Consider the following 15,729-nt stretch of genomic DNA (forward strand, 5'->3'; position numbering starts at 1 on the left):
CGTTTATCCAATTGCTTACTGGGGGGGGGGGCAGCGGTGGTGGAGCAGGGTCCCAGGTGGCAGGGTCAGTGGTGGCGGAGGCAGGAGATGCTGTGGGCTCCAGGCTAGTAGGACAGGGTGTTCGGAGGAAGCAAGAGTCGGGCCATGGCTGCGGGCCACAGGATGGTACGACAAAGTGTTCAGTGGTGCGGGGGCTCTGCCAACATTTTGTGATAGTCTGGAGCCCCGCACCTTCAATACTTTCTAATATGGTGGACTCCGGGAAAATGGCCGCCACAAGCGGCACATGCACCATTTAGATCTCAAGAGCAGAGATCTCAATTTGCGCATGTGCCCATTTTCACGGAGTCCACCGCACCTCATCGTACTAGCCTGGGGCAGCCATCGCCCCGACTCCTACAGCCGCCGAAGCTTCTGGCAGGAGCAACCCCCTGGGACCCTGCTCCACTGCAGCCACTATTCGGATTATAAGACTGACCCCCATTTTCCCTCAAAATTTTTAGGGGAAAAAGTGCATCTTATAATCCGAAAAATATGGTATGATATATCATACCATATTTTCGGCACTATAATTTTGGGGGAAAATGGGGGTGCGTCTTATAATCCGAAGCAACAATGGCAGCTCCTAATTCCTGGCCAGCATTAGAATAACTACATATGCTCAGTTACCTTTTCAGCTCTTCCAATGGACTTGGGGTCTGAGAGTGAGCAGAAGGGGATGATTGCTCCGGTCTTAAGCTATTGGCAAAAGCGTGCAAATGCTTCACAAGAACTCTGACCAATAAGACATGCTCCTCCGTGGGCTGGAAAGAATCCTACAAATCAAGTATAAAAGATGGATTTTACGGTTTTACATTTCCTAGAGCATGACAACAAATGGCAGGAAAAAAAAAGGCACTAAAGCATGGCACTTGAAGATGAGTTGTCAGATGTTAGTAAAAAAAATTGCATTCATCCCTTTCCACAGTAAAGTGTGAGACCCAGCAGCCAAAAAGTGACTAAAGGACGTATCTATGTATTTATATAGCATATGAGCCGAGCTAAAAATACCATTAATATGGTTAAACATGCAATACTTCTCTGCTGAGTGGTAAATTGGATAGGTTACACTAATTAGAATGAATGCACCTTTTCTGTTAAAATTCATAACTTGTATACAAAAAAAAAAAATTATTGAGCCAAAGCAGTTTACTGGTTATCACACAGTTCCAGCCAAAAAATAAAGACAGGCAAAGCAGCATCCCCTGAGGCACCCAGAAAAGAGAAATACATATGCAGAGTTAGAAAGCATCGAGAAAAGCAAAATAATACAGAAACAAAGCTGCTCTAATCAGTACACCATAGTCAACAACTGTTAGAGCCCTTTAATGCAGCCTGTGCCCATCATTACCCAGATTGTATTGGCTAAAAAGTGGTGAAACATGGCAGAAGCCCCATCCTTCCCCACAACTACAATTTACAACACAGAAGTGTGTCCCAGAGAACTGGAAGTACTTGGTATGAATGGAAGGAGCCGGGCTGAGCAGGATTAATGTAGGAAGTACTGGACACACTGAGCCTGTGGTGAAGCGCTTCCAGCTGAGACACATAGGAGCCAACGAGTGATGAGAAATTGGGGAGAAGTAGGAACAAAAAAATAGAGAGATAACAAAAAACACAAAACATGGAATGAGAGAAAACATACTGTGTTATAAAAAAAAAAGACTGGACAACACAACATGAGACTGAGAGCCAAACACTATTCGATAAGACTATTGCACTGCCGGTACGTTGGCTGCCACTAGGCTACAAAAACAACTAAACGTGGCAAAACCTAGACATCTACTTCTGCAAGGCTAAGTCATCAACATACAAACAATAGGAAATATGTTGCAAAGACATAAGAAAACATATGAATACACACATGCACAACACAGGGACAAAACCAGAAGACATAATGGCTAGTAAAAAAATAAGTACACAGCCTGTCATGGCCGATAACTAATAAAGGAATTCAATACCATGGATACAAAATCGGTCGTTACCTTTGCATGCGGAGACTGCATTTTATGGTACATTTCTAGAGAATAATGGTGAAGCCACATTTCTACAAATATCTGCAAGTAGGAAAATATATACAGAAAACATTTGTGACACATTCTAATCACATATCAGTAGTTATTACATACATTGCCTGACAGATTCACTTAACCACATGTCACGGCCATTTTCCATTTCCTCCCCTTCGTCCAAGACCCATAACTTTTTTATTTTTCCCTCAATATAGCTGTATGAGCGCTTGTTTTTTTGTGGGAAGAGTTGGATTTTTAAATGACACCATTCATTCTACTACAAAATGTGTTGGAAAAAACTCCAAGTGCGTTAAAATTGCAAAAAAAAGTGCAATTTCACAATTTTTTTTCTGAATTTTAATATTTACTATGTTTATTATATGGTAAAACTGTACACAGATACCAAACGTATATAGGTTTTTTTAAAACTTATTTAAGTTGTGAAAAAAATTCCAGAAATTTGTAAAAATAAATAAATAAAAAGTAATTAAAAAAATTTGCTTTTGTCGCCATTTTCTGAGACCAGTAATGTTTTAATTTTTCAGTACACGGCCCTGTGGGGTGGGCTTTTTTTTCTGCGCCCCGAGCCGACATATTTACTGATATCAATTTGAGGAAGATATGATGATCTGATCACCTCTTATTGCATTTTAATGAAATGTTGTAGAGGCCCTCAAAAAATAATTTTGGCGTTTTGATTGTTTTTTTCTTGCTACACGATTTACCATTTTTTTTTACTTTTTACTGTATTCAATAGTCTTGAAGCTGCAATAATCTGATCACTTGTGCTATACATAGCAGTGCTAATGCACTGCTGTATCTAGTGACAATCACAATCTCCTATCAATGCCGAGCTGACTTTCATAGGAGGATTGTAATGACAGGCACAGGGGTCTTCAGCAGACCCTTGCTGTCCCATCGGCACCCCATAATCACATCACGGGTGCGCAGATGGGAGCGTGAAATGACGCACCTCACTGCCGATGCATGTTAAATGCTGTTGTCAGAGATTGATAGTGGCAGATAGCAGGTTAACAGCTGCGAGCTCTGCTCCACCCGTAACCATGTTACAGTAACATGGTGGCTGATTAAATCAGCCGTCATGTGCATGACAAATTCCGGGCTCCCATTGTGAGCCCGCATCAAAGGCAGGTACACGACATTAGTTTACGTCATATGACTTCAAGAGGTTGAAGGGGGTTTTCCAGGAAAATTTTTATGTCACTGTGCTAATAACTGACAGGCAGGTAGTTACTGCCTGGCACCGGTTCAGAGTGATCACCAACTGCCTCTGACGGTAATTCTGCTGCGCCATGTCAACACAGCAGCTCTTCTTTTTCAGGGATGCTCTATCGAGGGGGCGTGACTGCTGATCTCATGCAGTTATGTGGCAGGGAGCTCACTGTTAATTAGCATGACATCAACAGTCACACCCCGTCAACAGAGCAAAGCGGAAAAGAAACAGCTGCTCTGTCGACGTGACGTCACCGAAAGCCGCAGAGCGGTGTGTGACCACTCTGAGCCAACAGATATCCTTGCCAGGCACAGCAGGTAGGTAGTTAACTACTTGCCTTTAAGTTCTTGGGCCCATGAAGAAAAAAAAAATTATTATCCTGGATAACCCCTTTAACATTGACATGATGCCTGCCATCCCTTCTCCCAATTATAATCTTAAACTGAATTAAAATTATTCTTGCACAAAACCCTGCACAAGTTAAGAAATTCATGTCCCTGTATGTCACAATTATGGAACTGTGTGAGGAAGGCAAGCTTGTGTGAAACGCGTGTTGTGAGTGAGTGGCAGCAGCAGCATCTCCACCATGTACCCTGGTCAGATTACCGCAATGTCACAAAGCCATCGATGTATATCACTTCTATATCAACTATCAAAACACAGCTCAAAAAACAGGATTTTTGGTTGCTTACCGTAAAATCTGTTTCTCGGAGCCTTCATTGGGGGACACAGGAACCATGGGTGTATGCTGCTGCCACTAGGAGGCTGACACTATCCAAATAAAAAAGTTAGCTCCTCCTCTGCAGTGTACACCCCACCGACAGGAAGTAGGATATTCAGTTAGTGAGAAAGCAGTAGGAGAAGCAACGTGTAAACAAGAATGAATAATAATATAATAATAACAATAATAATCTTTATTTATATAGCGCCAACAAATTTAAGCAGCGCTTTACAGTTTAACAGTTTCAAACACTCAAAGAGCGTTCAAAGATCGCAAACGTTAACAGTATAACATAATAAACAGAGCTGTTCAACTTGGGAGGGTGCTGTGTCCCCCAATGAAGGCTCAGAGAAACAGATTTTATGGTAAGCAACCAAAAATTCTGTTTTCTCTATCGCCTCTCATTGGGGGACACAGGAACCATGGGATGTCCCAAAGCAGTCCCTGGGGTGGGAACAGCATAATAATAATAATAATAATAATAATAATAATTTTATTTATATAGCGCCAACATATTCCGCAGCGCTTTACAACTTATAGAGGGGACTTATACAGACAATAGACATTACAGCATAACAGAAATCACAGTTCAAAACAGATACCAGTAGGAATGAGGGCCCTGCTCGCAAGCTTACAATCTATGAGGAAAAGGGGAGACACGAGAGGTGGATGGTAGCAGCAGAAAAACTCCACATGCAAGATCCTTCCGCCTAGGCTGGCAACTGCCGAAGCGCAGGTATGGAGCTTATAACCTTTGGCAAAAGAGTGAACGGAATACCAGGTTGCCGCCTAACAAAGTTGTAGGGTGGATGCCCCATGGTGTACCGCCAGAGTGAGTCTTAATACCAGGAGGAGTCACTCTGTTCTTGACCCGGTGAGCCTCCAGAATGGCAGGTCTGATCCAGAGAACAATCGTAACTTTGGAGGCCGGCAGGCCTCTTGGCGTACCGTCTGGAATGACAAAAAGACAGTCCGTCTTCCTAAAGAAGGCGGTCCTAGACAAATAGATCCTCACCACCCTGACCAGGTCTAGCCTGTTCAGCGAACGCCCCCGAGAATCGATCGGAGCAGGACAAAGGTGGAAAGGACGATCTTATTCAAGTAAAAGGAGGACACCACCCTGGGAAGAAAAGGCGACGAAGGCCGTAAAACTACCCTATCCTGGTGAAGAACCAAGAAATGGGGCAACAGGAGAGAGCCACCAACTCCGAGACGCATGGAGATGGCCACCAGAAACGCCACCTTGCAGGACAGAACAGACAGTGAGGATCATGGGGAGGCTCAAGGGGGGAACTCCACTGAGCCTCCAGAACAAGATTGAGGTCCCAGGGATCCACGGGAGTGTGGTACAGGAGAGCCGCATGCGCCACTTGAAGAAAAGTTCTGATCTGAGAATGGGACGGATATAAATCTTCGTACCGTGATAGCCAGTAGCTAAGGACCTCTGAAAGGGACTTCAGAAAAAGGATGGAAAGGGTTGCTATCTGACCCTTCAGAGAACTAAGGGCAAGGCCAGCATCAAGTCCCACCTAGAGAAAACGGCCAAAATGGAAGGTTTCAACAGCAAAGCTGTTAACTTAAGCCACCAAGAACTCTGCAGCAGATGAACGATCTCAGCGAACCAGAACCTTCTGGGCCAATCTGGTGCGGTCAGAATGACCGGCACTCCCTCCGCATTGATCTTCAACAGCCTGGGAAGAAAGGGAAGGGATGAACAGAAAGGGAAGTACAAATTGCGACCCAGGAATGGTCAAAGTATCGGTATCCACAACAAGAGGATCGCGGACTTGGAAACGAACAGTGGAACCTTCCTAAGTAGTCGGGCTGCCAGGAGATCCGTGTCCGGAGTTCCTCATCAAAGGCAAATTTGAAGGAAGACCTCCTGAAGCAGGGACTCTTGTCCTGCCGCAAGGCCCTCGTGGCAGAGAAAACACTGCGGCCTAGTTGACCTCGCCGGGGATATGCACTGCGGATAGTGCCGAAAACCGTCGCCTCTGCCCAGAGGAGGATCTTGGATACCTCCGCCATTGCCAAGAGACTGATTCCCTCCCTGGCGATTGACATAAGCCACAGCCGAGGCATTGGACGTCTGAATTCTGACTGGCAGACCTCTGAGAAGCCTTTCCCAGTGACTCAGGGATAGAAGAAAGGCCCCTATCTCAAGGGTGTCGATCGGCGGAGAGGACTCTTGCTCCGACCAACGCCCCTTCAATGACGGATGGCGAGAAAACGCACCCCAGCCGGGAAGGCTGGTGACCGTCGTCACCACCTGCTTTGGGAGGACCGGACCTGGGGAATGAGAGGGGATGACAGCCACCAGTTGAGAGGCTATTAGAATCGGACGGAAAGTCGGATCGGAGGATCCAGAGACAGCACAGGCGTGTCCCACTGAGGAAGGATGGTCTGCTGAAGTGGTTTCAAGTGGAACAGCGCAAAAGAGAACGCTTACGGAGCTGTCACCATGCATCACAGGACCGTCATAGCTGAACGGAAGGAAGGCAGCCGAGGGCCCTGCAGAGAGCGAACTCCGTATGGAGAATTGCCCGCTTCTCGAGAAGAAAAACCCCCGGCGGTGTCGAACAACATGCCTAAGAGGACGAGACGCTGACTCGGAACAAGACAAGACTTTGTTCTGTTGGCCAGCCACCAGAAACGGGACAGGGAGTCGAGGACGATGGTCAGACTCTCCTGGGCCTGAGAGAGGGGCAGAGGCTTGATGAAGACGACTTCAAGGTATGGAATGAGCACTAGGCCCCTGATCCTCAAGGAAAATCAGGACATGGAGCAAGGCATCTTGGATCCATGGAAGCCAGGACTGAACAGAGGAACTTCATCCTGAAATGCCGCAGGCGGAAGCCTCTGTTCACTAACTTCAGAGACAGAATGGGTCGAACTGCGCCGCTCTTCTTCGGCACTACAAGCAGGTTTGAATAGAAACCTGTGAAGCGTACCTGCTGTGGGACGGAAACAATAACCTCCTAACAAAGAAGGAAGGTAATGGACGCAAAGAAACCTGGGATCAGAGGAGGATTTTTAGAGGGCGGGATTCGAAGAAGTGATTCCGGGCACCGAAGTGAACCCTATCTTGTATCCAGAGGATACCACCTCTCTGATCTAAGCGTCCTCCATCGAAGCCAGCCAAACATCCCTGAAAAAGGCAGGAGATGCCCACCCAAACTGGAAGAAACATTGGGCCGTTAGCACGAGTTATGCTGAGGAAGATCTGCCAGGTCTAGGCCTGGTGGACCAACCATGTGAGTTGCGGGAACGCCGGGAAGGGGTAGGCTTAAAGGAAGCCTTTTCTCTAGCCAGACGAGATCGCAGTCTGTGTTAGCTAGAGGAATCTTCCGACGCCGCAAAACAGCGAAAGGACAAAGGGAACTCGTGCCTCCCGTGGCGTCATTAATAATTTGTTCCAGCATGTAGCCAAAGAGACAGGCCCCCTGGAAGGGGAGGCCGGTAAGGGACTTCTTGAAGACAAGTCCGCCTGCTGTGTGTAGAGCCGAATATTCCGTCGGATGGCCACCATATTGCTGGGCGCGTGAGATGCACAAGCCGCGCATCTAGGGAGGCAGATACCAAATATTTCCCTGCATAGGAAATCTGGTCCGGCAGGTCAGCTAGCTCCCCCGGAGGAGCTCCAGCCGGGATGCTCTTACAATGCTGTTTGGTCCATCTATTTATGGTCCTTGAGACCCAGGTAGAGGCAATGGCCGAGGCACAAAGTAGAAGCAGCCGTTTCAAAGGCTGATTTATCCAGCGATTCAATAATTGTATCCTTGGAACCCATGCCAAGTTGGTAGACAGTCTGGGAACTGACGAGTCCAGAATTGCCCGCTTCCTGCCGTGGAATCAGTCCAGTTAGCGATGAGCTCAGGGGAGAAGGAATATAGGATGCCGAGACGCTTCCCTGTCTGAAAGCATCTGGTATGGCTCGCATTTCCCCTGGCAAGTACCACCACAAATTCAGTGTGTGGGGCAAAGACCTTGGAAGGTGGTTTGACCGTCTAAACGAAACCGCCTATTCTGCGGTTCCGTAGAGGTATCCATGATGCTTAGGGTCTGGTTGATCGCAACAATAAGGTTATGTACCTGTAGTGAAACCAAGTCTGAAACTTCATCTGCAAACATGACCGAGGAAGCCCGTCTCTCTCTCTCTCTTGAGGAGGATCAGGAAGAGGGATCTCACCGGTCCAGACCGGAGGGCAAGATGGAGCGGGAAAGAAAGGTGTCAGACGTCCATGGGGCTGATGGTGGACGTCCTCGTCTCCTCCAACCGACAGGCTCTGGAGGGCGAGTGGGTGGGGAATGGAGCTGGGACCGAACTTCTAAGCACGCTAGTGTGCTAGGATCATGGTCCTGCTGTCGGATCTATGAGGATACGGGGTGAAGTACATGCCGTACTCATAGTCCATAATGTGGGATTACAGGTGTGACTGTTCACCCTGTATCCCTCCCAAAAAAAGGAACCTAGAATTTTGCTCTGTATCTCTTGTGGCCTGAGTTGAACAAGGCTGGACGGAGAATCCTGTGACCCACTAGCAACTGCGGTCAGGCACGGACACCAAGGTCGTGACATCCTGGTGAGGTCCGCCCCAGACTGAGACAGAAGGAAAGCCCACCCAGGGATAGGGGTCTCGGTCTCACCCGGGGTAGGGACTCCTGGACAGGGAGTTGCTGCAGCTGACAAGAGGAAGCAGAAGGACGGGGACGCTCTCCTTATAGGATTAGGCCTGGGAGCAGACCCACTAAATGATGCCCGAAGGTTAGGGGAACAGGAGAGGGGAGTAATAGACTGCATAGCAGTAGCTACTCACATAGTAGAGTCCTGTAGACTGCTCCCGGCTGTAGCTGCGACCGGCATCATGGCACAGGTCCAGGGCACCAGCGATGAGATGGCAACCTAAGGAGGATGCAGGGGACCACGCCGGAGAAAGCGTGTGCTGGGGAAAAAAGGACCCGGCTGCAGTCTGGATGAACCACAGATGGTGACCGCTGAAAGGGCGCTGGAACGTGCGCCCTGCTGCGATGTGGCGCCAAGCAGCGGCGTAGAAGTCATGGGCCCAGGAGCACCAAGATGGCGCCGGTGGGCGGGGAGTAAAGAGATTGTCGGGCGGGAGAATGCGGAAGTGGACGGAGCGCGGCACCGGAAGTAGGCCCGGGCAGAAGCCGGGGCCTAAATTACAGGCCAGCGACCGCCGGAGGAGAGAGCCACGGCGCCAGAGAAGTGTGCCGCAGTTAGAAAAACGGCGCGGCAGCCTGCCAAGGCTGTCACGCTGGAGAGGATGGAGCGGCCGCCATGAAAACCCGTGGCGCCAGTGCAGTGCGCCGCAGCAGCCTGACAGGGCTGTCGCGCTGGAGAAGGTAGTGCGGCCCCATGAAAACCGCGGCGCCGGAGCAGTGCGCCGCAGGAAGAGCCGGCACGACAGCCTGTCAGGGCTGTCTCACTGGGGAGAGTGGTGCGGCATAGGAAGCGGCGTGGCAGCCTGTAAAGGCCCCGCGCCGGAATAGAAGGCAGAGGGGCCGCAGATGCCGCATGGGAACAGTAATCCCGGGCCGTGCTGCGCAATCTGGGTGCATGCGACGACCAGGTATTCTGGGAGCCCCTAGCAAGACCCCCCTTGAAAGATTTGGGATGGGAAATACTCACCTCAACTTCCCACGCCGATACTAACCTGAAGAGGAATGAGATGTCCAAGCTGATGGACGTCCTCGTCTCCTCCAACCGACAGGCTCTGGTGGGTGAGTGGGTGGGGGACGGAGCCAGGACCGGACTTCTGAGCACGCTTGTGTGCTAGGATCATGGTCCTGCTGAGGGATCTATGAGGATACGGGGTGGCAGTACACGCCGTACTCTTAGTCCGTATTGTGGGACCACAGGTGTGACTGTTCACCCTGTATCCCTCCGGAAACCTGAAAAGAAACGACGCACATTGAGGTAGATAAGGGTCTAATAAAAGACCCGTGTCCACCTCCTACTGACACTAAGCTAAACTGAATATCCTACTTCCTGTCGGTGGGGTGTACACTGCAGAGGAGGAGCTAACTTTTTTATTTGCATAGTGTCAGCCTCCTAGTGGCAGCAGCATACACCCATGGTTCCTGTGTCCCCCAATGAGAGGCAATAGAGAAAAAATATATAATCCCAGGTTATAAAATGCTGTATGCTTAAAGATTTAAAAAATAAATTTTTATTGGAAATACGGGGGATTAGACCTACACATAATATTGGCAACAAAGGAAAAACAACGACAAAAAATTCCAATATAATCAATGATAGTAAATTAATTATTTTATTAGGGTGACCAGGTACAGAGGAACAGGGGGAGGGAAAAAAAAAAGAGAGGAAGATGTACCCTCTCACACATGTCAAAGTAAGACAGCCCACAGAAACCAATTATATATCACAAAAGGCTATATAGGTATAGACTATGATAGGATAACCATTACAATTATTGCACATTGACCCCATATGGCCATAAAACAGAAATCACGGCACCCTTCATGTACTGAATAAGGCCATAGCCACAAGGGCTATTATAGTTACCAGTGGGACCGAAGGTCTGACTGTGGGCGTCCTTCCCGACGCGCGTTTCGGCGTGCAGCCTTTCTCAAGGGAGAAAGGCTGCACGCCGAAACGCGCGTCGGGAAGGACGCCCACAGTCAGACCTTCGGTCCCACTGGTAACTATAATAGCCCTTGTGGCTATGGCCTTATTCAGTACATGAAGGGTGCCGTGATTTCTGTTTTATGGCCATATGGGGTCAATGTGCAATAATTGTAATGGTTATCCTATCATAGTCTATACCTATATAGCCTTTTGTGATATATAATTGGTTTCTGTGGGCTGTCTTACTTTGACATGTGTGAGAGGGTACATCTTCCTCTCTTTTTTTCCCTCCCCCTGTTCCTCTGTACCTGGTCACCCTAATAAAATAATTAATTTACTATCATTGATTATATTGGAATTTTTTGTCGTTGTTTTTCCTTTGTTGCCCATGTTATGTGCGACTCTTCCACTTTATGTCCCCTAGCATCATAAGATTGTTACATCCTTTATGCTTGTGATGTTTGTTTGCATAAGGTCTGTTCAATCTACACATAATATTGTTTCCAGGAGTCCATCCTGACGGCACCTGGAAACAATCAGGTTGTCCTATCATTATACGGACAGGAAACACACAATAGGTTAAAAGACCCCTCCCACCCACACCCACCACTGATTTTCCAAGTACCACACCAGGATGGATGCAATTCTATTTACTGAAATCCTTTACAAGTTAATCATCATGCCTACAGGACATGTTTAAGGTAGACCAAGGAGCTGCCCTGCAAATCTGTTCTACCAATGCCCCAGCCCTTTCGGCCCATGATGTTGCTACTTGTCTGGTGGAATTGGCCTTGAGACCCACAGGTATAGGCAATTTCTCGGCCTCATACGCTAGGGAGATGGTGGGTTATCCATCTAGCTAATGAAGGTTTTGATGCCTTTTTCCCCTTATTTTTGCCACCATATTGGACAAATAAATTAGTGTCCTATCTCCACTCACGACTGGCCTCGAACGTCCAAAGAATGGAAGAATCTCTCTTTCGGGTATTTAGGGTGCTGGCAGAAGGAGGGAATTATTATCTCCTGATTTAAATTTCAAGAAGAGACTACTTTAGGCAAAAAGGTGGGATTACGTTTTAGAACTATATGTTTGTCAAAGATCTGAATATACAGGTTCTGGACCAAAAGAGTCTGAATTTCGCCTAGTCTCTTGGCTGAGGTGATAGCCACTAAAAAGACTGTCCTGAAAGTGAGTTTCGCAATGGTAATGCTCTCTACTGGCTCATAAGGTGCCTTGCACAAGGCGTTGAGGACTAGATTTAAATCCCATGGAGGGACTGATTTCCTTATTGTGGGCCTCAATCTCTGGATGGCGGTTGAGATGCCAGGGGAGAGTCTTTGCAACTTTAGCGTGCTTGGTTTCAACACTTTATTAAACCCTGCCTGAAGGAAATCAAAGATCTTTGGAATGTCAGGGTGAGAAGAGTCTATAGAAGAGTTACCACATTCCAAGCCAAACTTCTTCCAGATTTTATTGTAAACTGCACAAGTAACTGGCTTACGGGTAGCCTGGATCATGGAGATCACCTGGTTGGAGAGATCTCTAGCTCTTAAGATCTTCTTTTCAGGATCTGACCTGGCCCTTGAGAAAGTAGGTCTTTCCTCCCTGGTAGCAGGAGTGGCTCTTCCCGGGACATCTTCCTTAGCAGGGGAACCAGCTTTGTCTTGGCCAAAATGGGACTACCAGTATCACCAATGCTTTCTTCCTGGATCTTTTTGAGGATCCTTGGGATCTTGGCAATGGGAGGGAAGGTGTACAGGAGATCTTTTTCCCATACCTGGCTTAAGGAATCGATCCAATCCGGGTTGTCTGCTGGATTGACAGAATAGAATCTTCGGACCTTGGCGTTCTTCCTGTTTGCGAAGAGATCCAGTTGGAGGATGCCCCATTTATGACACAGTTACCTCAATATTTCCCCATTCAGTTCCCACTCGGTAGACTGGATCCTTCGTCTGCTCAAGTAATCGACAACCGTGTTCTTAGATCCTTCTAGATGTACTGCCGATATTGACCAGACTCTTCTTTCTGCCCAAGCAAATATCCTTGAGAATAGGTCCTGTATGAGGTGGTGTCTTGGACCCCCCTGGTTGTGAAGAAATGACACCGCCGTCATGTTGTCTGACAATCTTTATATGTCGACCTCATAAGCAGGACCGATTCCGCTTCAGGGTCTCCCAAACTGCATTACTCTCTGAAATTTGAAGAATGGAACTGGATGTCTGGAGACCAAACTCCCTGGAAACATCTTCCTTCCAGATGAGCTCCCCATCCTTCCTTGCGTCTATGATGATCGTGACACAAGGCAACAATATCCGCGGGACTCCACGACTGATATTCTTGGAAATGGTCCACCATTCCAGCAATGTCTTTAATGCCGGAGATAGATGAATTTCTTTGTCCAGGGAACTTAGTCATCTGTCAAAAGATTGTTCTCAGAAGTCCTCTTGTGTGGAACTGACTCCATCGGACACGTGATATGCAAGCAGTTAAGGTTCCCAAGACCTTCATTGCCGTTCTTATGGAAACTTGATTTTGAAGGCGTAGACAGATCCTGATTATCACTTTCTGCTTCTCCTCTGGCAAAAGCGAGATTTTTTGCCTGGAATCCTGAATAACTTCTAGAAATTTCTTCCTGGTCCCTGGTAGCAGGTCTGATTTCTCCTGGTTTAGGGTCCAACCCAGACTTTCCAATGTTGAAATCATCATCCTGAGCTGCTCTTCTAGTTCGGTCTCTGAAGGGGATAATAGCAGAACATCGTCCAAATATGGAACTCTGACATTGACCCACTTCTGATTGGGGAACTGGAATCACTACTTTCAACCTTAATAGGTCTTTTACCTCTGCCCATATGGGGGAGTTGAGGGATCTGGAAAGAGGATTTGTAACTAGAAATATTCTTGGGGGTGATCTGACAAATTCTAAGGCATAACCCTGAGAAATGGTGTTTATGACCCACTGATTTTGGGAGATGAGTCTCCATGAATCTGCAAACTCACTGAGGCGACCCCCTACAGATATGGCGTCATTTCCTCCCATTTCCTGAACCCTGATCCAAAGTGCGAGGGCAGGGCTCTACCTTTACCCCCTTTAGGGTGGCTCCACCAACTAAACTTCCCTTTTCCCCGATATTCCTGCCTCTGAAGGGACGGGTCCTCTGAAAGGGATAGTATTCGCTTAGATTTTTCCTCGGGAAACTCTTTCTTGTTATCGGTGGAATTTTCTAGTATATTATATAGAACACCCTTGACCCTGAAAATGGTATGGCACACAGTTTATTCTTAGACTAATAATCTCTCAACCAAGTCTTCATCCACATGGCTCTACGAGCCGCGTTGGATAAAGAATTGTTTCGGGCTGCAAACTGCACAGATTCCGCCGAAGCATCTGCCAAGAACCCGGTTGCAAGTTTCAATAAGGGAAGACTTTCTAACATGTTATCCCTAGAAGTTTTCCTCTTTAGCTGATCCTCCAGTTGGTCGATCCATAAGTACATAAATCTAGCAACTGAGGTGGCAGCTATATTAGTTTTCATCACTGCCGCTGACGCCTCCTAAGCTCTTTTAAGGAGCCCGTCCGCCTTTCTGTTCATAGGCTCTCTGAGGCTAGAGGAATCTTCAAAGGAGATTGAGGTCTTTTCCGCTCGAATGGGTATGCGGCTGAGGAAACCCCCTTCGGGGGGTGTCAGCCCTGGACCTCGTTACTGGGGAAGGAGAGGATGGACCCCTGATCCCCCTGAGCCCGCAAGGTAACTGAGGAAGCGCCGGAGCACTGGTTGGTGTTAGGGGTCTTTTAACCTCTCATGTGTTTCCTGTCCCTATAAGGATAGAAGGACAACCTCCATGGTACTGTCAGGAGGGACGTCCTGGAAAATACAATAAAATAAGCAGGTGAACATACAGCTAATAAGGCTACGTAGAGCAATTAATATACCTATATAGATGGCTGAGTACATATAAGATATGTTTTCAATTCAGGGTTAGGGTACAGCACACGTGCATATATAGTAGTGATTTACTTAGTATAATAGCCTCAGAGTATAAGGGCATCCTATATAATTGCCCAGCACAACAGCCTCAGAATCTGCCCATTCTACAAAGTTTTTAACGTGACATTAGAACATGTAAGGTGCAGAATGCAAATGCATAATCTGCTTATATGGCTAATATTATACCAAATAAACTCACATGCCAAGTAGGGGTGTGTGTGTGTATGTATGTATGTATGTATGTATGTATGTATGTATGTATGTATATATATATATATATATATATATACATATATATACACATACATATAATACTTTTTTGGGCTGTGTTTTGATGAATCCAGGTCAGTGATGTTTTTTCACCATTTTTTATTATCCACACTTGTGGCATCGATATTCACTTCACTATTTCCTTGTACAACCTCTGTTTTTACAACATTTTAGCTTCTAGTGCACTTGCACATTATTTGGGAGTACGGTATATTTATTTGTTATATCGTTTATACATGACCATGTATTATTCATGGTGCTCATGTTCCTCCTCCTCCCAATTTTTAGTTTGTATTCGTTTTTAATTTGCTCTTGTTTTAGGTTTCTATATTGACTTGTCAAATTGGAGTTTCTATAATAAAGTATTAATTTGTTAAACCCCTTTTGGGTTATTCAATGACTTTTCTAAGCAGTTTTTTTTTTTTAGGGTATACAATTATGGAACTCACCTGCAATAAGGTTTCCGACCTCCATATCTCATGAGCTGCAGGGTCAGCATTCACCAAGTGCTGGTGGGAAATGTGTCTCTTTAAAAGGCTGGGGCTAGTCCCATACGAAGTTAATGAAATTGATGGCGATCTGTACATACAAAATGACATCAGTCAAAATTCCCTTATACCCCATATGGCCCCAAAAAAACCCTCACAAAATAATTTAATAAGTTATTTCTTTGCCTGGTTGTAAGGGCTTGAAGTAGCCAATTTGTGGGCCCCGCTCTGTGGACCTACTTTAGAGCCACTACAATCAAGCTGGCAATATATTATGGCCAATTCCATTATTTAACAATAACATGCTATTAAACACAGATCATTATAACCTCCATACACATCAGCCAAACCCACTGATGTTGGTGGCA

At 46.7% G+C, this 15,729-nt stretch overlaps 1 protein-coding gene across 2 annotated transcripts in view; it reads right to left on the bottom strand.

Moving 5' to 3' along the window:
- SMPD4 (sphingomyelin phosphodiesterase 4) overlaps positions 1-15,729 on the bottom strand; it is a 57,223-nt gene that overhangs the window by 17,649 nt on the left and 23,845 nt on the right. The window contains exons 8-11 of one of the 2 annotated variants that reach the window (XM_077293585.1): positions 15,323-15,452; positions 2,025-2,096; positions 1,495-1,578; positions 670-815 (exon numbers count right to left, since the gene is read on the bottom strand). In XM_077293585.1, the coding sequence (XP_077149700.1) occupies positions 670-815; positions 1,495-1,578; positions 2,025-2,096; positions 15,323-15,452 (432 nt within the window). The remainder of the gene's footprint in view (positions 1-669; positions 816-1,494; positions 1,579-2,024; positions 2,097-15,322; positions 15,453-15,729) is intronic. The other variant, XM_077293595.1, reaches the window with a different exon arrangement.

This window comes from Ranitomeya variabilis, chromosome 1 (assembly GCF_051348905.1).
Source record: "Ranitomeya variabilis isolate aRanVar5 chromosome 1, aRanVar5.hap1, whole genome shotgun sequence".
Taxonomy (NCBI): domain Eukaryota; kingdom Metazoa; phylum Chordata; class Amphibia; order Anura; family Dendrobatidae; genus Ranitomeya; species Ranitomeya variabilis.